A 27,400-nucleotide genomic window follows, 5' to 3' on the forward strand; every position below is an offset into this window, starting at 1 on the left:
GTCTCACGTGTCGCACGACTGGCCGTATTCCGTTCCAATGGACAAAGACGTCCCGTTTGGATACGCCTTCAGTCTAAAGTTGAAATGACAACTGCTTACTAGAAACTGGAAACATCTTGTCTCCATGGACCCATCCATGGTGTGCAGAAATTGACTCTACTCGCGTGTTCTTGTCCCCCCATATGCAGGTGGACAGGTCACTTTGCCATGGTCACGTGGTTAAGGATTATAATATATGCTATACAGTCAGTGACTTTAATGGGTGGAATTCAGACTCCCCACACGCAGCGTGGCTGCGTGAAAGAAAAAAAAACAACAAAAAAAACAAAAAAACAAAAAAAAAAAACATGACCCCCGGAAGAATTAACAGAAAACGTCTAATTCCATTCACTAGCAAGATAAAAACAGGAGAACAAACTGTTTCTTGAATGACTCACCTCTATTTGTAAACGATATATTTGACCCAGACGTGATAGACCCGAAACTTACAAGTGTAAATAAAGTAAAAAATAACATGTGCATCAAGTAAACGCAAGACAATGCAGAAAGATCAGATTCAATTATTTCTTTGTTTTGCACATTTTCTTTCTTACAAAGAAAATGAACAAAAAGTATTTTCATGGCGATAATTTACGACCATACTTCTTGAAGGCTTTGCATATATTTTTAGAGTGCAGTTTGAGCGTGGGTTTCGGCCGGGCTCTGTCGGTTTCCTCCCACCATACTTCTGGCCGCCGTCGTATAAGTGAAATATCCTTGAGTAAAACATCTATCAAATAAATATATTTTCGGTACCTTGAAATCAGTGTGCTCATTATAATGGCCAGTAGTTAGTCATTTCCAAAATGTGTCATGACAATATGACAAACGTGCATAGTATGACTTTATATCACTTACACTCCAAAAATTAATCTGTTAATTTTTAGAGAAAGTCTGTTGTCTGAGTGATGCTAGAATGTATTCTGTTATTGCAACAGTTTATTCTATTAAATGTAACACACATATTCTATTAATTCAACATACAGATCCTTAACAGGACGTTATGTTGAATAAGGCACATTACGTGATAATAACAGAATACATTCTAGCACCAGACAATAGACTTTCCTTTAAATTAAGAGATTCATTTTTTGATCGCACGTCTGGTCCGAAAAGTGCACCTTATGTTAGTTTATTTTAAATGTACTCTTTCGCTCGGCGAACATTCTATGACAACGATTCTGGGAGCAGTTTTGTGTTGCACTGCAAATGACACTTCGTTCCATCTCTCACTGTCCACTGTTAAATAAGCAATGATGGCACTGTATAGCCCTATGAATATACAACGTACTCACCGGGCAATAGTCAGCGATGTTTGGCTCAGCACGTTACTGCAGCGTGACAACAATACACCTATGTGGTAAAGCTATTGGAACTATTGCATCCGATGATCCTACCATTTCTTTGGTTTCTTTTGACTTCCTTTGCGTAGTCAGCTTATCAGGAAATGACAGATGTTTTCTTGATTTCGAAATCTTTTATACGCCATAATTTCCCTGCATGTAAAGACTGTTGTCTATTCCAAATCATAAGCTGTTTTCATTATCAATTTTCTGAAGAAAATATTGCGGCTTTCAAGGGGAAAATGTGTGCGAATTTTTTTTGAATGAGTATTAAAGACAAGAATGTCTGATTTATTGCTGCTTTCGGATACCGTTGTCAGTTTACGACACACAAGTATTAGGCCCTAGATGCAAACCTATACAGTGTATCTTGTCTGCGAGAGAAAATGTAATATACTTTGCCAAATCCGTGCTGGGCAAATGTTATGTACAAGTAAGTCATAGTCATTAAAATGTGATCCTTGTGCGATGATTATGATGGTCTTTGACGAGAGAGACTTTTCGGGCAGCTCAGTTGACTAAGCGATATTTGGCTTCAGCCAGAAGATGTAGTCCAAATTTAAATATCTGCGTCAGATCGGTCAAATTTTGAACCTTGGTTCCTGTGATGTGGTAGAACACTTTGTTGTTAAGAATATTAAAGTTTTGGACTTTAGCCTAAAATGGTTGTCTGAAGCAAACCCAGTCATCTCTTCTTTGTGGCTTCGCTGGACCACTATCCCTCCCTCCTCCACAGCACTACCCCCTACCCCAACCCCAACCTCCGTCTCCAGTGCTTGCCCTGTCTATAACATGTGACACAGCCATGAAAGATCCTCGTGTGTCGGTCTGTTCCACATTATACAAATGAGATAAGTGTTATCTCTTAAGAATAGCTTAATGTCTTGTTCTCTCTGAAGATTCCCTAGGTGAACGTGAACAGATCTCCCCGTCGTTATCCTGTTCTTGACAGCTATCGGAATTAATCGCTTTCATTCTTGACCATCAAAACAACGTTTCTAGCGGAAACTTCACTTCCTCTTAGGTTGTCGTTGACAGTAATTAATTGGAACGAAGACAGTACTTCAGTGCTATCCCGCACCTTCCGCGCCTGGCGCAGTCGTAAAGAAAATTGGCTTTAACGAGCAAAGAGGTGTGTTTCTACTTTGTTCAGATCTCATTTACAGTACATTCCGTCGACAAAAACGATATCTAAATAACCACAGTATGAGTTATAAATACGTGGGAGTCACTACATGAGAGAAAAAAACATTACAGTAAATGAATATTAAACTATGATCGAAACTAATTGGTGTTATATGGCGAGTCCCGTTAAGCTCAGTAGCTTTTGTCAGTTAACGCTTTATTGGGGAGAACGTATCAACATCTACATTGTGCATGCAAGGTTCTACAAAGGCTTATAGTTTAAAAGATTTACTTAACATTTAAATATGTATGCGTGTACGCTTCAGTTTTTACATCGTACACATTTTGTCAGTCATACGCCGACGAGGAGTCTGTGTGTAAACTAAAGTGTTACATTTAACACTGTAAAGAATACGGGCAGTGGCTGCACTTTTATCAAGTGTAACATTTAACACTGTAAAGAACACGGGGAGTGTTCTTTCATAAAGTGTAATGTTTTAATACTCGCCTAAGTGTTCACGTTTCAACTGCATTGCACGTTGGTTAATCAACATCTTAAAAGAATTGAAACAGAGCTAAACAAAATTTAACACTTTTAATGAAGTTGGAATTTGAACACATTGGAAGAGTGTTGAAACTTTGACACTTGATCCTCGTGATCTTTACAGTGTTAAAGGTAACGTTTAGTTTTAAGAGAGTACTGCGTCTCCTTGTGGCAGGGAATTGCCACTAAAGTGCTGCTGCCACTGAAGTATAATGTCCACCCAGTCACATTATGTACTGACACCGGAACAACCAGTTCAGTTTCCTTACTCTAGAGCATTAGAACATCTATGTGCTGAGCGTAAAGTGATGCAGCAACAAGTACGATTTTTAAAGTCTTTGGTATGACCCGACCCGTGTTTGATCCCAGGTTTCCCGCTCTAACCATTAGCCCACCGAAGCGGATCGTTTAACTAGGCTTATTGGATTAAATGATGTGGTTAAAATGTTTAGGGAATGGGAAGGCTCTATCTACATTTCAATTTATTTCTTTCTTTCTTTCTTTATTTGCCTGAGTTTTAATGTGGTATATATTGAAGATTTTTTGCCCATATGGAGACGCCGCGGTGTGGACAACCACCCCTCGCTAGGTATATATCTGACATATCTCCTGAAATATCAGCCGAACGGCTACTGCGATCGAGAACAGTGCTTAGGTCAATGAGCCATGTAGAGAGGGCCAAGCAATGGTTTACTGAAACATTGTTACAAACAGGTAATATAACGGTCTGAGACTGTGACAAAGGAAAGGTCAAGTGTTTATCCTACACCAGTTATGTACGATCTGTGCGTGACCGTGTTAAGTGCGACAGACGCCAATTATCACACTGTTGTCTGTGCGTGACCGTGTTAAGTGTGACGGACGCCAATTATCACACTGTTGTCTGTGCGTGACCGTGTTAAGTGCGACAGACGCCAATTATCACACTGTTTTCTCTGCGTCACCCATTAAGTGTGATACGGTGCCATTCTGTATGTGCGACCAGATAATAATGAACGGAGGTTTTACTGCACTTAAAACACAGCGGTTGAAAGTTACTTAAAAACTATGATATTTATTTTGTGTCCCTAGGCAGTGGTGGCAGCATATATGTCAGGTCTGTCATGACTTATACTAGGCCTATGCTGTCAACGTCTACTAGTCACAACTTGTTCCATAAAGCAGAAAAACCGGTATTTCCAATGTCTATAATGTCCATAAACAAAGCAACACACAAGGCACTTAGCACAAGTGTTTTTCCCTCCCTGTGCTTTTTAACTATATACAGGAGGATGACTAATGAGTTTTAAAAGTAATCCCAAGTGAAACTCAGCCATTATTGACGTCATCAACGCACGAGACATCATTCCTCCGCGGATGGTTAGACAAGTAGCACGGGCGATAACTCCTGGCAGCATTCTGCGGATTGTTGACGGTTTCTACGATGATAACTCATTATCTATTATTCTCTGCCGTCCTGGACGTGCCCTGCCATAGTGGCAGCGCTCCATAAACACACACGTTATAGCCAGCGCCTGTGTGTATACACCATGAACCATTTTCCGAATTCCAGTTTTACAAGCAGAAACAGTTTGGAGAAGATGATGAATTTTCTGCTTTGAGTGTCAGACGCTATCTCCAAAGCATCGCACCACAACAGAGCTGGCAGAATTTTTTGCCGCATTCATTATACAATTTTTTTTCTTCCTTTTTCGCCCCACTCTCTCCTCTTCTCTTTCGCCCCTCTCTCTCTTTTTCTTCTTTCCTTTGCTTTTTTTTTTACCCAATAGTATTGCTGTTACAGCAACAGGCCGTAGTCCTGGAGGTGTGGCTCTCCAACAGCGAGGTGAGTGCTGAAAAGGGCCAGATGTACGGAGAGCCCGCAGTGAACGCTTTGCGGTCACACTTCGTTGTCTGTGGCGGGTGAAACCACGCTGAGAAATGGTTATTTTCCTCGAGGAATTAGAATACCTGTTAATTTCAGAGTAAGACTCATGGAATTCCAGCAATTGAAGTCTGCTGGTTTTGCCATGCCAGACTGACTTTTCCTTCAGCTACATACACATTCCGGACTCAGCATGTACCTCCGCGACAATCACGTGGGTTAGAAGGCTCGCTTACTGCAGGTTCCTGATCAAGTGGCAAAAACAAAACAAAACAAAAAACGCACTTAAAACAGTGTTACTGAGGAATGTATGAAGATTTTCTATTATGCGCATAGTTAAGTTTTCTAAAAAAATATAGAGTATAACAAACAAACTCCGCTTGGCAGCGTACGCGTGATTTAAATGTATATGCAGGCCAATGCATCAATAAGCCTCATTATAAATAGAGTAAACTAGTTAAATTTAAATACAAGATGTATACGTTTTATACGTATACATTTACGTACACGTGAATGTTGGTTTTCTTATAAGCTGGGAATTAGTATCTAGTTAAAGCAAGGAATTCCACTATATTGATACTTAAGTGCTTATATATACATTCAAAATTTTCTGTAACTTTACAGCAAGTTTCATTGTAAATATCACAGTATTCCAGTGTAAAACACACTTGCAACATTATATATACATTTTGTAATATATATTGAAAGGCGTTGACACCAAAATTGCCAGTACTTTTTGCTGTACAACTGCACCTTCATTTGACATTGTGTGTGTGCACATCAGTATATTGTGAGCATCAGTATAGACAAGTGTATCAGTCCGCTTTGAGGGCGGTAGATCCAGGGTCAATATTGGTTCGGGTCTCACCTAAGACCTGAAAAGAGGAAGTTGTAACTTCCTCGCTTGGCGATCGGCATTAAGGGGATACAACGACTGGTTGACCCGTATCAGTATAATGGCTCTGGCGGGGCGACTTACTTGCCATCGGCAAATCGTTTCAGTAAAGCAGCACTAGATACAAGAGTGGTGGAAATCCGTCCTACAACGTACAAGGAGGCACATTACATACACTCTAAGGACTCTTTCGTCGTAATATGACTGAAAAATTGTTAATTACGACGTTAAACCTTAAGCACTCACTCACTTTAAGTAACAGATTTGTTTTGGTGTTTCATGAATACATTTTTTATTTCTCTGTATAGGCCTGTAACAACTTACACTTGTGTGAAAATAATTAGAATTTGTATGACAAGGCTGCGTGGCATTGGTGAATTGCGAGGCACCTAATTACAGAATCGTCTTTCATCGAGCCCGATTCTTGAAGGCGGCAGAATTTTTGCGAGGACAGACTGGCGTTAAATGGAGAAGTGCTGACAAGCGTAGTTGTTCCCACTTAACTGTTTCTTCAACAACTGCCGTCATGATGTTCACTCTGGCCATCTGCTATGTGGTGTGAAATGCCCATTAGTCTGCCCACATATATATATATATATATATATATATATATATATATAATATATATATATATATATATATATATATATATATATACAACGCCGTAGTCGTAATGAATCCATGAAATGATTGACTGGATGACTTTGATGATGACTGGATGATTTATTCAATAACATAAAAATCTTTATAGCACTTCGGCTTCAGATGTTTTTCAACCTAACTGTCTATTACGCATAGAAAGTACGTCTAACGGTTCGTCGTTAGTCTATATATACCCATGCATGTTAGTCGTAAGATGTGTCGCACTGTTATAACAGTATTTCTGTCTTGTTTCTATGCTGACCTGATGGAACTCAACAATAACCTCTTACTTGTAAATTGGCATATTTATTGATTATTTGAATTATTCATATTTATTGACTGATAAAAATATGGTTGTGTGAATGGAACAATAATCTACACATGTAAAAATTACATTTTTATGGTGAACTTGTATGTCATACTCAAGTGCTAAGAGTATATCGCGTAGGTCTCTAAATATGAATAGATAATCTGTGAAAAGTGCACTTTGATAATTTGAATTTGATCAACTATAACCAAGTAATTCTCAGATAATTGACAGGTTTTATTGACATCGAAATATTAAAAATATTTGTAAGCGTATTATCATCAAAGTTATTCGGACTATGCTCTAGTATATACGTGCCCGAACACGTAGTCTTTGACCTACACTTATAACTACCAAGGCAGCGCAAAAAGGCATACATGTACATGTACGTAAGTGTAGCCTATACTGGTAAAAATGCCAAAGAACTGTTAGCCTACAGTTACGTCTAAGCTGTTTAATTTGATCTGTAAATCTGTAAACGTTTAAACGATTACAAGTAAAGTATTTGCCTTTGTCAATTTGTCTTATGAAACCAAATTTAACACGTGACATAAAAACCCATGTATATAGGATTTCAGCTTCAGGGAAAATGTAGTTGGTTGCGACTTTAAGTCAGGAGATTTGTCACGTATACCTGGCCAAGAGCGGTGGTTCCTCGACCCTTAAACTTACCCTCCGTCATATAAGTGAAATATTATTGAGTACATATAAACACAAATAAAGTAAAGCAATAGGCCTATATATGGGCAACAAGTCGGCATTTGGTAACGAATTAAACTGTTTGCTGATCGCCTCTAGACATGCCTTATGAAGGATACATACGATTTTGAGACCTTGCCAAATAACCTGTGAAAGTGTCAGGCTTCTATATTGACCAATAATCACCACTTAGCTTGTGCTGGCTTGTAATTGTTGCATTCTGTGATGGGTTATATAGAACAGATATGTATATGAATTAATTATCGCAAGGTCTTTCCTTCTTTGAGATTCCTGATAGGATATTCGTTGATATCTCAAACTCGAAGGGCAGTGGAGCATGTAACGGGCACCACCTTCGGTTTGATGAGAAAGCTAGTGACAAACATATGCTCGTCACAATCGTATTGTGGTCATCAAGATTTCACACTTCGACGGTGACGCATGTATGTGGTTCGACCTCCGTGCACCAGCCATTGTTGACTTTCCCGTTATCATGGTTGGAATATGTTATAATAACATTGTGGCAAACGTTTTCCTCCTGGGATTACTAACGATGTTCTGCTTTAGAACCCGTGTTGGACACGTTCATTTTCCGCCATGCTGAGTTCTCGCCTCTCAAACAAACAACGCGAGATTTATCACAACAGCGACTTTTTACTCTTAGAAGAGATCAGATCACGGACTCCGATCGTGGCAACATTTCTGAGAGTGTCTGAATTTCGGTCGTGTGTGCTTATCTATATTAGCGGTGCTGCTATAGACTGCTGGTTTACGGGCGGGACCTACTTAGCGATAACCTATATGAAACAACATCGTCTCTGAAGACATCACAGGGACAGGAGTTGAGACACGCAGAGCACTCTCTCCGCCATTGCATCTTCGCGCAGTATGAACGTTTCGCGCAGGAGAAGGAGGTAAACAAGTCGACCACTTGTAGAAATACATGGCTTTGTTTGAAATAATGGCTTATATCCAGATGTCTGATCACTGGTACAGTTGTGCCCAAGGTTCGTGGTATTAAAGTGCTTATTTCATTGCAAGAATATGCCTTCAAAGCAACATATGTTATCTTCGGGTTGAGAGTACATGTATCAGCTGCCATGTATGATCTGTGTTATGCTTTCATACGCAATAAATACATAGCTATATTTGTTTATGTATTCTTTTTTGACTGGTGCTTTCCGCCAAATACAAGAATATCTCAGCTACGACAATAGCCGCACCTTGCCGGGAGCCTCAGTTGATGAACATACATGTAGCCACAACGGAACTTTCGTTTTCGAAAACAGGCCCTCATTTGTCAGTTAGAGGCTAGTCGTGTTTTGGGGATCCTTGCATTTGTTCACGTATTTCTTTTTCCTTATAATGTGCACGTGTACCATAGTATTTTACATCTATAGTATGAAAAAGGTGACGTATAGATGTTATCTTTTCAGTTTGTAGAATGCGATTTATGCATTAATTCTTACGTCTGAACTTCTTAGCTGAAAATTCTTCACACGGCTTCTCCGTCTTCTCCGATTTGAAAACGTTGAATTCGAACGGCTTACCTTTTTGTTGTTAGCTTACGGTGTAAACGTGTATGCAAACGCCAGTGCCGCCTATACTCCGACTTACAATTGAGGGCTTCTACACAAAGACGCTGCCTGCCGATATATCCATTGTTTGGTCTGAACCATCAACCAATGATTGGATGACGTCGAATGACGTAACTTGAAGTGGACACAGAGCATGTACTGACGACTGATATCGTCATCCAGAACGGGGTTGCTCTTTTGTTATACCATTCAGCACCATATGTTGAACAGATACTGCTGCAGATGTTAAACACTATCCATACTTTGAACATCGATCCTTTCGAAAAGAAAAGACTATCACTTGGGATGGTGATTTCCGATTGCGTTGATTAAATTTATTGTTTGATTTAAATTGAATCGAGCTTAATTTCCGAAATGCTTGGATACCGTGCTTGTGTATGGAGTGAAATCGGATTTTCAGTTTAGTGCCCTTTGGCAGAGTGCACCAATTAATGACAGAAAATGGTTAGCTCATAGCAGAAAACCTTGGGATACTCCGTGAATTCTGTCACCATGCATCAGTTTGGGTAATGTGACGCACTCGTTTAATCGTCACTGAGAATAAAACAGGACCTTAAATTTGAGGTTTTTTCACCACAAAAAGAATATTTTTAAAGCCAAAGAAATGTCATGAAATCATTTTTGGTGCCGAAACTGACATTTTCCCATGAGGATATTATCCTAAACCTTCCAAACAACGGTCAAACCAGCGTTCTAATGTAAACAATGTAATTCTCATTATCAAACAAATTGATTAATATGGACAAAAAGGTTAATTTATAGCGTCTTTTTCGAGTAAAGTTTCTTCATTCACAAAAATGCAATTCTAATTACATAAACAGTTGGTGCTTTGATTTGTCAATTAACGATGATCTATAAATTTCAGTTTGCCTATTTTATCAAAGGTAAAACAGCCTTAGAGTTAAAATCAATGCTTATTGCTGTAATAGGAATGGGATGTATTTTGCTCAGTACCAGTACAATAAGTGACTGCGATTCATTTTACTGGTGTTTAACGCCATACTCAAGAATATTTCACTTATACGGCGGCGACCAGCATTATGGTGGGATGAAACCAGATGAGCCCGGGGGAAACCGACGAAAATCCACAGGTTGCTGGCAAACCGTCACACGTACCACCGGAGTGGGTCGGTTGCATTTGCCCTGAAGAGTGGAGAAAGGACGAGCACTTGACAACAGAGGTCTGTGTGATACCCGCCACACGTCTTAACCACTCGACGATATGTCATTGTTTTCCCACGTTTCCCGGACCCGCGGTCATACGCCATTCAGCGCCTTAGTTTAGTTGGGGATTAGAATTTAATGCCATTTATTTCAGTGCTTTACGTTAGGTGACACGCTTTTACCTGGCTCAGAGATCGGTTGCCGTCTACCCACTCTGAGAACCAAATGTCAAACTTCAGCCTGTGTTTACCTCATCTTCCTATCTCTTAAGTCCGCACACAAAACCAGTGTTTTAGCTCGGCTCCCCGGGATGAGGTGTGACTGGGCCGCTGACAATGGTCGGTAATTGACTAGTGTATGGGTGGTACCTTAATGACTTGACCAGACAGACGGAACACCCGGGCAGCTTTATACTACATGGGTAGCTAATTAGGATCATCCTCAGTATTTACCTATATAGGCCTACACACACTGCGGCATCGGGTTTTCGGTGTTTGTACATCGTCGTTGAAATGGGTCTTCTAGTTCTCCTTCAAACTCGTGCTGTGCTGTTTGTACAGCATATCCCGATATACATACAATGTGAGAAGAACAGAGCAATCAATGATTGGTTTACGTGTGCAAAAGAGGAATCAAACCTAAGCTGAATTTAGGTATTGTACATAAAAAGGACTAGTATAGCAAATTCAAGAAACGATGCGTGCAAGGTGACACATCATTCAAAATTTCGGTTGTATTTAGATCATTTTCAAAACAGGAATGTTATTTTTAAAAAAACTGTTTAAATAAAACTGGAATACAGAATCATACACCAATTTGCGTTATTTGTTGGAATTCTCGCTGCACGTTATACTCTATAAAGTTTTATTGGTGGAAATTGAAGTATACAAATTACGAGAGCAGTCAACCTGCGATCCTCTATCTCAGCTCTCAGCGAATCAGTATTTATTAAATGAAGATTGATATGCAGGCTTACAGATATGTTAGAGTCGTGCTGTTCTTTATTAACGACTGTTCTTTATGTTCTTTATTTGCTAGCTAAGTACATGTATTTCATGATTTTATCTCGAAATTCGGTAAGCTCTTGGCCGATGGTGTTTTGCCGGCAGGTTCTCCCCCCGTCACGGCTGTTGAGTTCCGCTGGAGTGATAGTCAGGTGTAAATTGTGTGGCTTCCTCAATACCAAAAAGCCTGATTGCCGTTTTTAAGCGAGTTCTGGCACAGAACAAAATAGTGTTTATTTACAGACAATGCATGTTTTGTCTTTGAGTGTCTCTTGAATTTTCAGACAACAATGTCTTAACATTACTCATATGTCGAATTAACTGTTTAGACAATTTCAAGGAAATTTGTGGATGGATTAAGTTATGCAGAAAATACTGCAAACCTGACAAACCTTCTGACTAAAAGCCGCAGCTAGATTAAAGAAAGTGCTGGGTTTGAACCCATGAACCCGTACATTAGTCAGGATCCGAAAGGGAAAAACAACCCAGCCGTTAATTAATTCATGCTAACGCCGCATAATCCACGAGTAAACAATGTGTATTTGTGTGATAACACTCATAGATTTCGGAATAATTTAATCTATGTGGTGAAATCTAAGAAAACACTTTGGAAAATCTCCACTGTCATGTTAAGAGATTATCGTCTTCTTCAAATCTTTCTTTAACTGAAAAGAGATCGTTTGATGTGAAATATTTTCCGTGGTATATTTTTCTTCTCCGTCCTTCTTGCTGTAATCCCATATAAGCCATATTGTTGCTTGCAATGTGTGGACAAGAAATGTATTGGTTCCGATTAAAAAGGAATAAATGTTTACGTTTTAAAAGGATTTTTTAAAAATTGACGAAGAGATATTCACAAAAAAAACTTACATGAGATTAGTGGAACCTTGTCATGTCTGAATATAATACAGTTTGGCGTCAATAACAGACAATGCATGGCATCTGACATTTGAGTTTTGTCTTGAGATAATAGAAATGTGGCATCGATAATCTAAGCTCAAGGATTTATATACATATATCATATACATTGTGCGATACAAACTGTGTATAGCATTACCTTCATGCATAAGTGAAGGATATCTGTGGGCTTATGTCGGACGTCTAGATAATAACTTTATAAACATTTCAAATCAAAAAGTAAGGGTATATACGTGAAATCTTCATAATTCTGAATAAATCCAATTAGTTAAGCTTCGGTGTGTTTTTCAAACAAGGCCTTATTCTCGCATGCAGCATCCGACCTGCCGCTGGCAAATAGAGTCTTAGGCTGGAAGCCAAGTATCGTTGGTATGAACCCAGAGTTTTGTTAAGTATGTGTCAATGAGTGGAAGTTTACGTCTAGAAAGTCCGGATTCATCCACCTCCACATCCACAGCCAAAATACTAAAATTGCACAGTCGTACAGGTGAAAACCGCCGTTCAAATAATAAAAATTGTGGCCTATACCATTAAGCCATGCATATACACCTACATGAAATCAAGATGTTTCCTCCGTTGACGGATACAACTTTATTCGCTTTACACAGCGGACAATAGTTAATAATTCATAGTAATGGATTTAACATACACAACAAGTTTGGTAATTTACACATTTTCGCTCCCTTTCGCCATTATCCAAATCAAATATACAAATAGATGAATCAAAGAATTGAAAACTGAATCCGTAAATAAATTTTTCCAAAAAATCTTTTCATCAAATATGTCAACGGATCACTCAATGAATTGATCATCAAATGAATCAATCTTCAAAACCATAAATAGTCAATCATCAAAACTATAGAACATTTCATCTCCATGAACGTTTTAGAGTAGATTACAAAAGCACTTAATTGATATACCATGTGTATGTGTTTAGTTTTTGTTCGTCTATTCACAACGGAAATCGGGCTCTTAGCGGAATCTTCCATTCCTTAGTACTGGAGATTCCAGATAAGAGTTGTAATGAGTTCAGACAAAGAGAACCAACCTATAAACCTTGAACCTTACCCGCCCCGCTGACATTTACAGATTGGACCTCGCGAGGACAGGGCGGGAGAAAGGTCATTGTTCTCGGAATAACAAAATACTTCACATTTGACAGTCTTATAAAGTGTCATCCTCATTTGGTGTTAGGTGTGCACGAGAGGCTGAATTAAACTCTCTGCTGGCATGCCAGCCATATCTTACTGAGACCTTTCCACGGAACGTACCCGGTGTTCTTACGAAAGAGTTATAGGTATTCTCTGCGCATTCGCTATAGGTCTACTATATCACTAATTATATATGTTAGTTAAAGGAAAAGACCACATAAAATAAAGTGAGCATCAGGAGAATGGCTGATGAAACCTGTCCCTAAAAATACCTTAACTTATTTTTATATGATTTTTTTCTCTAAGCTTAGAGTGAAATGTTTGAACTGAATGATGAAATTTATAGGCCATACTTACAATCTAAGATTACATCACTTTTTTCTTTGCCTTCCCCTACAGGCGAAACTTGTGATCTTTCTTTAAGTAATCTTAAGTGAGTGATAAGAGCCATTCCAACACTAAGTTAAAAGCTGTAAGGAAAAGAAAACGGATGGGGAAAAATTTTACGACGTCATAGTATGCCAAAAAACTGGTGATATGGTTCATTTAAAGCCCACCGTAGAATTAAAAACTGTGAATGCATTTAATTCTCTTCAAAAAGAATCTGAAAAGATAAATAAACGAAAGCATATTTTTCTGCATAGTTTTAGTAGTCCATAGTTGATCTTTAGCTTTATTTGAGTTTAAAATATAAAGGCAAATTTAAATGTAGCTAAAACATTTAATATTTAATTACGCACAGAATCTGACCCTATCTATAACAATAAACAAAACTGTTACAGGACTTATTTTTTGTAAGAAACTCTAAAATGTCGTTGCAAATTAAAAGATCAAACACCGATGAGCAGGCCAAAACGAGAGTATTCTCACATTATGAATGAGGGGGTTCAATGTATTTTATTTTATTGATTTGATTGGGTTTAAAATCTACTCCAGACGTTTTTTTACTTATATGCAGGCTGGATTAAGTGTACAGGTTTTAATTTGAAACATCAATACTCATCTGCATGTTAATTTTCAGTCCTAAAATATAGTGGTAAATCATGTTATTTTCGAACACAAATAGGCTATATACTTAATATATGTAATATACAGTGTCTGGAGACATACTGAGTATAAGTTTCCATATGTAATGATGTTGAGATAACCTTACATTCTCAAGGTAGATTCACTGCAGACACTTTCTGCAAACTTTTGCATATAAATATTTCTGGAATTAATTCTCTTGACACAATAGCCTTACTTATATCATATGGAAGTGAAAATTCATTAAACGCGCACCTGCACCCTGAATTCCTTTTGTTGCTAGGCTATGAGAAGGATAATGAATCAGACATGCAGAAGTTAGAACAAATTATAAATTTAAAATGGAAAACACAAGAAAAGAACTATGAAAAAAAAACGTATTTGTTTTCCAGAGATAAAAGTACTTTACTTATTTCATGATTCACACTGTGACTAAATGTGGGAAAAGTGTACACGTTGCTGTTGATATAATCCGTGCAAGGTATATACCGAGACTCGTACTTTGTTTTCACTGGCCACCTTGGTGGCTATCGCTATTGTTGTTATGACAACCTGTACATTGACACAGTGGATACGTTTTATTCGAAACCATTACGTCCCCGAGAAAAATCTACGCAAACTACCGATTTAAAACATTTTATAAATGTGCATCAAATAAGGTGACTACAATGGGACTATTTTGAATGAAAACAGCACATGCGGCTAGTTGTCTAGGAAAGACTATTGTTCTCGTGTGACCCCTTTCACGGGTCAAGTAGACGATATCCTTACGCGGAGCTTCTTAATGTGAGAAATATGTACTATTGATGGAGAGGGGGGAGATTCTACGCGAGGAAAACATACAGCATATGTCTCCAATACCAGGGGTCTCTGGACGACAAAGCTCATGGCCTGGAAATAATCTATACGCGGTAAAAATAGGAAGACGTTGTGAACAGTCATCATATGCAAGCTGCGACGCCTAATTCTCTTGAACTGGACAATGTTACAGAGAAACTTTGAAGACATGTAAAAGATTGTACGAACTACGTTAGGTTTTTATATTTTGTTTTATTCTAAAAAAAATACACGAAAAGAAATAACAAGCGTTTCTCTTAAACATTGAGATTTAATGTCAGTATATGTAAATGTGAAGGTATTATCCACGTGTATCCATGGCTACGGATATTATATTTGTTTATTTATTGATTGGTGTTTTACGCGGTACTCAAGAATATTTCACTTATACGACGGCGGCTAGCATTATGGTGGGTGGAAACCGGACAGAGACCTGGGGAACGAATATTATAGGAACAAGGGTAGCATTAATGCGTATTCATTACAAAACCTTCATCAAAGCAACACCGCTAAAGCTCACTCTATATATAAACGTTTACTAAATCTGTGCAGAATTTTATGCCATTCGCGCTAGAATTATTACCAAAAAGAGTTCTCGGAGTTTTTGAAACCTTGAAATCATTTCTTTGTCTAAAATCACACGGATTAGACCAATAAACAATGCCCCCTTTTGTCGCCTCCGCGGCCTGAGGTCGGACGAAGGTACGAGCCTACTAGGTCCTGACACGAAGTCCGCACCGTTATGCCTGGTATCTATTTAGTGTAAACATAGACAAGAAAATGGAAAGCCGCGACATTACTGAGCACAATAGTTTTGAAAGTACTTCTCGGGCCCGATCCAAAAGCCGTTCCATGTGTGTGAGGAAGTGTGATATGGCACGGCCGGTCTCATGACATGTGTAGAGCTAGGACTATACAACCTGAACGTAGTCCAGGTCTGCCTCGCCAATGTTACACCGGTAACACAGACTCGCAGTAAATGGCAACGTGTTGTTTTGCCAGCCTATTGTATCGTTCGCTTGAATTCACTGCCGTTCCAGATGGCCATCGAGCACCTGCTTCCGGCCTGCGTTATAGACAACCCCAGAAGCTGTCTGTTGAGCCTTTGATGCGGGCTTGGCGCGCTGTTTGTACCTATATAAGTACAAAACTGGAATCACGTGGAGTTTTGGAAATAAAAACGAATTTCCTTCCAGTTGTTCATGGGATTCCACAGCTCGGCCTTAGACCCCTGACTTCCTATACCGTGGGTTCTTGCTTCACCAGACACGTCGGCGACTGGGTGATTGAACAGGAGTGTTTAGCATAAACAAGTATTGTCCCTGCTCATCTCGCAAAGTCTGCGATCACTTAGCCAGCGCGAGTGGTGATCGCATTGTTTATTGACCAAGTTCGCGGAGAGGTAATAATAAGGAAATGTCTGGATGTTCCAATTGCTTCCAATCCTCTACCAGAAATTTCCCTGTGAACGTTGGCACGGCTGTTATCATGACTTACTCGATACATATATATATATATATATATATATATATATATATATATATATATATATATATATATATATATATATATGCAGTGAATCTACCTTGAGAATGTTGTGAACTAACCCCATATAACATATCTGAAGGCATTTGTGGCACATTCGGAAATTATCCAGAAAGCTAGTTTACAGGATCAGGATGGATCTATCGCGTACTGTGGATACATTCAATCTTATGGGAATGTACCGAAATGATAACTATGACCAGCACTTGGTTGTATTTATTCGTTTCTACACCGATACTTAAAACGTGGAACATAATACATCATCGGTTCGTGCATTTTTTCTCACTGTTTAACATATCGTTTGTCAATAATCACACATAACGTAGTCTATCTATTATAATAATAATAATAATAATAATAATAATAATAATAATAATAATACATTATAAAAAACAATCGTTTGTACAAAATTTATTTTACCTGTGAAATTTCGGAATAAAATATACATCATATTTACATGTGTTAATGTCTTAAATATTTTTACTCTCTAAATCTTTAAAACCAGTATGGTTCCTTAGATGTTTCTTGAAGTCCTGAGTCCAAACCTGAAAAATAAAATAAAAATGAATAAAATTCAGTCGGCTGTAAAATACAAGACCTTGAACAATATATCGGAATTATACATTCTGTGGTATGTGTATTGTAGAGCATGGCGAGATTTCTATAACTAATTCAAAAATACTTTAGTAAGGGAATTGTTTACGTGCCTGGTATAGACATTTTCTACAACTTTTATCGATTTATCAGTTTGACCGACTGTATACGCAAGTATATTATATAATAAATTTCAAATAATGGTACTCTAAATTTAATTGTTTTTGCCTTATGTGCGAAAAGAAAAATAAGATACTTTTTTTCCTTATTAACTAAAATCACTTAAGTAATAGGTCACCAAGATGACATCAATGGCGACCATTTTTTAGTGTATCAAGTCGACGAACAAACGAATAAGCAATGCAGGCAGGGGACAACACAGGATCGGTACTCCGAGTAATTTATATCGTAGCTGAGATTTGTTTTCATCTGTATAATTATTTTATTTAGAAAAGTATTTCACTTTCATGAAGATGTGTAAAATTGAAAAAATAAAATGTCATTCATTACTAAATACCTTAAAGTCATGTGTTAAAAATTAGCCCAGAAATTATCTAGTAACTTAACATTGTGATATTGTAATACAGAATTGTTTTATTAAACAGAGCTGTTAAACCCTGGACAAGTACGTTGAAGACATAAATTTTGCTCAGTAAATTTGAAACATGATTTAATACTGGTATCAAATAAAACACATTTGGGAAACACTCATGGTCGCATATAACATTAGAACTATTATCAATAACATTTGTACCGTTATGTATCTTTTTCAAGTATTTTCATGAATATTCAGCACAATTATCAAAGTAAACGATCATTTTAACAAATGTATACTGAACTTCGAATCACCATCATTTTAACAAATGTATACTGAACTTCGAATCACCATCATTTTAACAAATGTATACTGAACTTCGAATTACCATCATTTTAACAAATGTATACTGAACTTCGAATTACCATCATTTTAACAAATGTATACTGAACTTCGAACGACCATCATATTAACAAATGTATACTGAACTTCGAACTACCATCATTTTAACAAATGTATACTGAACTTCGAACTACCATCATTTTAACAAATGTATACTGAACTTCGAACTACCATCATATTAACAAATGTATACTGAACTTCGAGCTACCATCATTTTAACAAATGTATACTGAACTTCGAACTACCATCATTTTAACAAATGTATACTGAACTTCCAATTACCATCATTTTAACAAATGTATACTGAACTTCGAACTACCATCATTTTAACAAATGTATACTGAATTTCGAACTACTATCATTTTAACATATGTATACTGAACTTCGGACTACCATAATTTTAACAAATGTATACTGAGCTTCAAATTACCATCAGTTTAACAAATGTATACTGAACTTCGAATTAAAAAATTTCCGTACAACTCCAATTTACAGTATTTAAGAAAATATGTTTATCCATATTCTGCAATGAAGTGTAGCATTTTACGAATTCCGAGCATGAATCCATGTATTAACTACAAAAAAGATCTAGAATTGTTGATTATGTTTATAAATAGCATTTTGTGGTTTTGTTGCGTTCATAGTTATGTATACCATGATGTTTGGCAGCTTCCTGTAAGATCTAAATTAATATTTCAAAAAACAAAAAGGACAATTTATTCTTTTGTAAATTTTTTTGTAGTAAACTGAAAAAAAATTAGTTCTGATGCAAAAAACCTAAACTTTTTGTTTCCTTTTGTTTCACACATGTATACGTGATAAATGTATGGCTAAAAAACCCGGCCACATAACGTGAGTCTGGTGTGATGGTCTGCCCCACAAACTGGGAGTATACAGCGACAATAACGGAACCAGTCTGCAGGTATGATGTAACAGTTGATGCGGTGTAACGGCCAACAATGTGAATAGCGGATTGACAACTACGTGGCTAGCATCACACTTCCTATCTCCTTAACCACATTAATAACCGGGTTCGTCTAATAGCACAACACCGGTGTCTTAGCCGAATACCTCGCATAGCAGCAGGTGAAACCAGGTGTGGACGAAGTTACCGTATCCTAGCCGAGGTTTTCCCTTTTCTAACCCTAACAGGCGAAAATAAAAACCTTACGATTGTTTACTAGTATCTATGCAATGTTTTTTGTGGTTTTTTTTTAATGTAAAGAAAAAAAACAGATTGTTCTAAGAACAAACGTGCTCTCTCTAAATTCTCACGTGCATAGTATATATATATAGGTATACTGTCTTAATAATCGTCACGCAATGGTATTTACGGCTCGCGGAATCGTCAATAACTTTCTTGAGTCGTGCATGAAAAACAATATCCTCGAAAGCTAACAAACAACAAGCAGCACGGCGTACTGTTGGCTTAAAAGTTAACAGTTAAAACGCTATACAGGCTAAACTTTGCATGTCGCTCTTACGTGCAAAACCCTCCATTTTCTTAATCACTTTGTCTTAATAACATAGTATACTATCTTTGGACACTTATACGTGCAATTTTATTTCACTTTGAAATTTCAGTCACACTTTAACTGTAGGCTACGCTATAAGCACATATACAGGTTTCATGTCTCGTCTACAGTTTTGTCCAAGTCACTGTGCAACTTAATGCCACGAATGTTGTACTATTTTCAGGCTTACGGAAGTATCTCTCATGAATATGAATAAAGCTGATATTAATGAGCTTGAAAAAGTGAACTACTAATATGAATCATAACGGAATCTGGAAATAGTTGACGAAAAACAAACTATGTGTAAAAAGCTAGTGTGAAGGATTTACATTGATGAGAATTCGTCAAGTCAATAAATCATGGATATGCTCTTAATCTAATTTGCACCGATGGTCAATAGTCTCTATAGTAAATAACAAAATATTTATGGCATATCCTTAAAGTTACTGAATTAGCGTAAGATCAAACGGACTGTGTAATCTAGCTTATATTCTGTATGGATATAAATATACCAGGTGAAAAAATGAAAACAATAAAAATCCATATAGGTTTAAAGAAGTGTGTCTAGAGCTGTAGTTTTCTAGAGTATACCACACTCTCTGTGGAGCGTAAAACAGCCAATGTTCCGCTCGTCGTCCATTTCTCGAATTTTGATCTGTCAACAGTTTCATCTGTGAAGCTAATCTGACGTTCTGTAGGAATGTCACACATTGCCGGTTCTGACAAACTATCTGTTTGAGTATTTGCCCAGTATATTTGCCCGCTAAGTCAATACGTTTGCGGCTAAACACCTTCGCTCCATGTGCTACATTGACAGAATCTATTAGCTCGGGTCGAAATAATAACAAATTCTATATCGAATGGACATTCTATGGTAATAGTTTCCGTCGCCATATTGGAACAGCGTCAGCGTATATACATTTGACGCCGTCCATGTCCCTGTTTTTGGAGTAAAATAAAACTTTTGAATAAGGTATTACGTTAAGCAGAATTTAGAAATGTTGTAAAACGAAACCCATTATTTCATCTGTCTTGAAAATTCGTAACTGTGACAGGATAACTGCATGCTTCTGGGTTGTTCTATATGCCAAGACAGGTATAGACACTGGAAGTGTTAACGATCGAAGATAAATTCTTAATCTTTGTAAAGCCCGGTAAATAGCCCTGGGTTTTAAAAAACGAAAACCTTAAACAACGGTTGTTTCTAATTGTGTATAATAGAAAAGTAATCCTTTCGGAAGAGAAGGATAAACATATTCAGTTAATTTTTAATAACTAAACATCATCTCCTTTATAACGTTCCCATGTTAACTAACACGGCATTGATATACTGCCAAAAGCAATTGTGTACGGCAAGAAGAAAATATGTATTACATGCAGGCACACATTAATTGTGACAAATTTGCACAGGCACATTATTGTGTACCTTGTATACATCATCGTTGTTCACCTACACTTCAAATGTATACCAAATTGTCTACTTGTGATACACATCTTGCTTACATAGCGAGCTACGCAAACACAAGTGTACGAGTGGTACACATTTTCTTTTTGAGAGTATATAACACATATAGGAGGACATGCAATCAATGTACCGGTACAGATTTTAATATAATAACTCATTTTACAAATGGTTTATCTTGCGTGATAAGGCTGGTCTTACATGAAGCGAGTTTCATACTATGCTATAAGGCGGAATTGTGGTATGCATAACGGCAATGGTTGTTATGTTGACGTACAGTAAACTGGGAGGTGGTTTCTAGAGCACCATAGGGTGGAGCTTACCTGAGGCCGACGGATCCAGGGAGGATGTAGCGGTGAAGTCAGCGCCTAATCTACCTGTGGCATTCAGCCTTGATCCCCAAGATTCCGGGCTTTTCCCTAACATTCCCAAGTCATATTGGTGACTTAGGCCGTGGGCTAGTCGCCCCGGTCGTAATGACTGCTGCATTAGTATGGACCCGTAATGCGGACTGTAATGACTTGGTGACGCCATGCTGGCGTAGCTGAAGTCATGGACGCCCGGCATGGCGGCCATGGAACGATGGTGGGAAAAGCCGTGGGGCCGGGACTGGGAAGTGGAGGGGTAGTGCCAGGCGTCTTGTGGGTGGAACCCGGTAAAGCCATGGAAAGATCCGGATAAGTACGGATCAGCGGTTAAAGTGGCGCTGGGCATGCTGGCCGATGGCGGCTGGTAGGCGCTGTTCCAGAACGACGGGGGAAAGTTCCTCTGTGACATAGGCCAGCCATCTGAAACACACCCATCAAACAACAGCACAAAGTAAATACGTAATATTATTCCAACAGTTTAAATTTTCACGCGCAATGGCAAGCCGGGTCCAAGCTGGACTGACCATTACTAATTGCCTAGCAAGGTTCGACGGTTCGAAACACATCGTAAAATCATGACAGTGAACTTTAAATTACACAGGTTGGACCCGCATTACATCAAGTAGGAAAGGTTTCCAATTAAAATTATTAATTTAAATCCTTTTCTGACTATTATTCCATATCTGGGGTAAGATTTATAACACATACCAGGGAAAGCTGAAAAGCTCTAGGGGGGAATGTACCTATAAGAATATTCGTCCGACATGGTGGTATTTCTTTTGCAATTATTTAGAGCGTAATGGTCTTAATGGCTTGTAACTTCCTTTATATGTAAATTGATAACGATGGTCTCAATCAGTAGCCTATTTAACTAGCAACCAGGATGACTCATAGATACTTAGACCGAGAACTCTTCAGCCACAGTGGCCTTAAAGCAGTACACATCACCGTCGTCAGACTTATGAAAAATCTTGAATAAATAGATAAAAACAAATCAATACAAAATTTTTTTAAAAAAATAAATAAAGAAGAATAGAGCGAAATAGAGAAGTAAAGAAAGAAAATAAGAAGTATGCAAATATTATTAGAGAAAGAAAAATGTGCAGATTTATGGCTAAATTGATAACAAAAACATTTCAGTTACCTAAAAATATGTAGTTAGTGCATTTCTGCAGCTATCCGTAGTTTGAATGATGACAAAGTAGTTTATTTGACTGCACTATAGAAATGAATTTCCAGTATGTTGGCTTTGAAATGTGTTTTAATATTTTTTCCTAGTTTGCTTGTTTTCCCCCATATCTGTCTGTATTTGTTGCCGTCAAAAATCACACAACATGGGCCGTTCAGCTATTCTAATTTCTAATCTAGCCACTCTAATTTCACACATTGCGTGTACTTTGCATTATGGATAGCCAAAAGCTTATTGTGTACTGTGTATTGAATAAAACAGATTTTTATTATGTGCTTACTTGTATCAAGTTTTCGTTACATACGACTTAATGCATAAATCTACAGTTGTTAGAATCTTTTTCAAATTCGGCAAACTGACTGCACGAGTCAGCATTTGAGAAACGCACATTTCGAATCGTAAAGGGATATTTATAACGCTGGTGTAGATCGGACGGTGCTAATTTAATATGAAAGCATTCGTCAGGTTTTCGGGATTATTTGGCGGAGTGAGATCCGGTGAGGTCCACATGAGTTGTGAATTTACCGTACAGCTGGACAAGCGTGTACCCCGCCGCTTTAAACATGACTCTACAGCCCAAAATTGGCTCCATACCGTCGATGTAATTCTAGTATGTCCTGGATTAGTAATGTTAAGACAAGAGCTAAGTGCTAGGGAAGATTTTCGGACTTCAAAGTTCAACACTGAATTCAGTTAAATTTTGATCCATCTAAATGAGAAGATGCCACGATAACCCTAATCATAGACACACGAACCCACTTGACCTAAGCTTGATTTTAGTACATCCAATAAAACTTTGCATACAAGATTTGTATAACAGTAGGATCTTGTTCATACGATCACAGAAAAATACACAAAATGCGTTTTGAATAATGATATTAATAATAGCTGTAGATGTGTTTAACCGATGTGTTTAGCGTTGAATAGATTCAACGTAAATTACATATTACATATTCAAGTGTTAAAAGCAGACGTACACAACATTGTTTACACTTTAGCTACTCCGTGACACCAACTGATATCAAACTTCCTGTCGTATTCAAAGTGACAAAAACAGGTCGCTTACATCAATGGAAGGCTTGAATACCAAATACTCAGGTTAAAAATACAAGCTATGAAAAAGAAAAGTTTAGCCAGATGACAATAAAGTGAAGATATACATATTATAAAAATACACAAATTTCATTCGCCGATGTATGCCATGCAGCTAATTTATAAACTCCTTTTTTAATGTACTGATAATCGCAAATTGAGACTAGGGATTTTTTGTAATTCTATGAGCAAATACTTGTTTAGAGATATAAGAATTATATGTTAAAATATATCGACTGAACATGACAGTTCAGCTATGGTATAAGACACGGACATGTTCGTTCGGCGACACATTTAATCGTTTGGTGTATTCACGTTAATCAGCATTTGCCATCACTAAATTAAATATTATTGTCCATCCGTGTTTTTATAAATTCTTTTATTAGTTTTCTGATCGCATGTGCACGTATAGTGTATAAGGCAAAACATGTATGTATTTATTACATGTTATTTATTTCATAGTTTTTCGATATAAACATTTACAAATATATTCACAACAATCCAATGCGTGCAAAGTCAGTGATCTTGTAAAACCAAAGTGATCTATTAAAGAAAACCATAATGTGTTTGTACAGGTCAAAATCTTTAAAACTTCTTTGCACCAGTAATCTTTTCAACTGTTCCGTTTAAGGGGCATGTACACGAATACAGGAATTTCCCCAACCTCTCCATTCATCAAACTGTACTTAATAGCCTAAATCCCATTTAAAAGCATGTCTTGTTGCGAATCGCACTACAGTTATGTGTGATTCACACCATTGATCTCTTTCGTCAACCCGATTGCAGATTCTTTTCCTTTAGTGAATCACAGAAGGAAGGAATCCGCATATAAACATACATTATATACCTGATAAATAAAGTTGACAATTTATATAAAGCTCAGCGATGAAGAATTTAATATTGATCTTCCGTTCTAGTTAATATAATTAATTATCTACAAATGCTTATGATGTCAAGTGTCCGTTATGTGCTTCTGATGAATAAACAAAACGAGAAAAAAAAAAAAGAACGATGCGTATTTTAACAAGAAATATGAAAATACATAACACTTAATGCGTTTACTTATACATGTATGTTGTGGAACAACATCATATATTACAGGAATATTGCTCCAAATCACACGGATTGTGTAAGAATGTAATACACTGTATGGCCTACAGGAATGAATCAAAATAACGTTAGTACACTTAGGTTGTATTAGAATTTGTTTGATTAAATGACTAGTTGGAATGGGTCGGAACTCTCCTGTTGTATAAGAGCTTCAAGGAATAAACAGTACTGTTGTTGGTATACTCATATTGTATAAAATCTAATTTTATTAAAGAACCAGACAGAGTGAAACGAAATATTTTTAGTATACTCAGATTGCATAAGAACTTAATACAAACAGCCAGTGGAAATGACGAGGAGCCTTGTTAATATCATTGCAGATCGCATAAGAAATTAATATATTATACGTTGTTATAGTATACTGATATATCTTACGATAACGAGAATAGGGCATTGACCAACCCGTGGGAATGGACACAGGTAATGTTTCAGTATATACATAACAGTGCATTAAGAGGGAACCTCAGCGTATAACGGTCAAGAATCAAGACTGGAAGACCACTTCGCACAAGATCTCTTCAGTTTGTATATTTGACAAGCTCGATCCAAAAATGTTTCGTATTCTTTGATAAAAGAGGGCATTTGATTGTGTGTTTGTTATTTCTTCACAAGGTTGCCCTCGCAGCTGAATCGCGCTTATTACAGGCGGTTCATCAAGTTTGTTTTATGATAGAGAGTTTGTGGCGGTGGCGCGGAAGCGTCCGAGATCACCTTCTGTGGAAGAGCCGGCAGGCGCCGCGTAAACCTTCGATAAATCTCCACAACAGACAGCCCGGGTTGACCGAGCCATAAGGCAAACACCATGCACTCCTGGATCCTCCAAAAGAGACAATTTCAGGCCAATATTCAAGATATCGATAAGTCAAACTGCTCGCTAGAGAAGTATATAGTTCCCTGAAACCCACAAACTGCCCTCAGCAGCGTCCGGGGTTGACACCCCTGTCCATGTGGCCAATAACCTGCCCCCCACAGCACTTAAGCCTCTGATCTGACGTTGAGGTGTCAAGGATTTGTCACTAATGCCTAAAAATGACAAAATTGTGCGAACAGTTTGCTTGGGTTTTTTTCTCTGTCGGTTTTATAATATTTCACCAACCAGTTTTAGAGATTAGGCCTACAAGTACATGTGTACACAGTTTAAAGAGGTGTACATATATACACCTTTCTTACCTTTCCACGCAGAAGATCTACTGGCAGACAGTGGCCCGCTACAGTTCGAGGCCTGACTAAGGGCCCTGGAGAAATGTTCGTCCACAACGCTGGAGGTATCACCCGTAAAATATGTAAATAAGACACAATTGGCAGTAAGATACTGAGTGTCTTTAGGCACAAGCTCCTTCTCTAACACTTCTTCTTCTTTTATAACGGCTCCACTAGTCGCAGAATAATTCTCGGAATCTAACGAATCTTGCATTTGTGGCAGGCCGGCTTTCTGAAATGTAGACGTGAACAGAGCTATGTCACACTAATAAGTCACACAGGCACTGCAGCTATTTAGGCGATTCGGGTCCCACAGAGGCGAGCTTCCGTCAGGTCTCTACCCCGAGTTCAGCCATTGACGGCCTCAGCGACCTCTTGTGGTGAAATAAGCGAGTTAGAAAAAGATGAAAGAATGCTCACGTTGTACAAAGGTAAATGGTGTAAATGTCATTTATACCAGAAGTCAGGAGGTTGTATTTAAATTGTCTGTCGACAGAGCTGGCTACAGAAGGGCAGGCAGTCGTACCAGCTCTGTCTCTGCTAAGAAGTCTGTGTACACGGTGTTTAAGGTCATCAGATGTCTATATGTCCCCTGTCGCGCATGTTAAGACGAGAAGAATTGGTAAAAATGTTACACTTACCCGGCTACCAAGTGGGTCCTTCCACTGCCGGTAAAGTCCGTCTGTAGGGAACACTGGAAACATCCCCTCTGCACCGCTCATTCTCTGCAGAAATCGCTTTCATGCTGCATGCATGCCCAGTTTGTGTGACGAGGTTACATATTTCGTATATTCCGATGGACGCGAAGAGGAATGCATTCTCCCAAACATTTCCCGGCCGTCCGAGGTTGATGGAAGCTGGAGGGAGGAGAAGGCAAAATGACGCGATTATTCTGCCTGCCATCTGGAGCCGACAGGAAGCATTCCACTAACACCCACAATAAACTAAAAGAAACTCAAACCTAACTCATAAAAACACAAAATATTCATCCTATAGTTCATTTTTTTTTTAAATTCACGGACAGAAATGAGAAATTCGGTTGTTATATATATATATATATATATATATATATATATATATATATATATATATATATATATATATATATCGCCTAAGTTGTTTTCTTTTTTAAATTTTATTATCATGTTCTGCTTCTAATTATAGATTACTTATTCTTCTAAATGTATCATAATACACTAAAAAGTAACCCGTTAAGAAGTTTGGGGCGAATTG

General features: G+C 37.8%; 1 protein-coding gene across 1 annotated transcript; it reads right to left on the bottom strand.

Moving 5' to 3' along the window:
• Nucleotides 1–17,196: 17,196 nt before the first annotated feature.
• On the bottom strand, nt 17,197–26,946 carry LOC135463397 (transcription cofactor vestigial-like protein 2). The gene is made up of 4 exons (XM_064740660.1): nt 26,809–26,946; nt 26,138–26,399; nt 21,532–21,996; nt 17,197–17,234 (listed from the first exon to the last, which is right to left on the bottom strand). The coding sequence occupies exons 1-4, from the start codon at nt 26,887–26,889 to the stop codon at nt 17,197–17,199; spliced, it is 846 nt and encodes a 281-aa protein (XP_064596730.1). The 5' UTR covers nt 26,890–26,946.
• Between the last annotated feature and the right edge of the window lie 454 nt (nt 26,947–27,400).

The sequence above is a fragment of the Liolophura sinensis genome, chromosome 1 (assembly GCF_032854445.1).
Source record: "Liolophura sinensis isolate JHLJ2023 chromosome 1, CUHK_Ljap_v2, whole genome shotgun sequence".
In the NCBI taxonomy this organism is placed as follows: domain Eukaryota; kingdom Metazoa; phylum Mollusca; class Polyplacophora; order Chitonida; family Chitonidae; genus Liolophura; species Liolophura sinensis.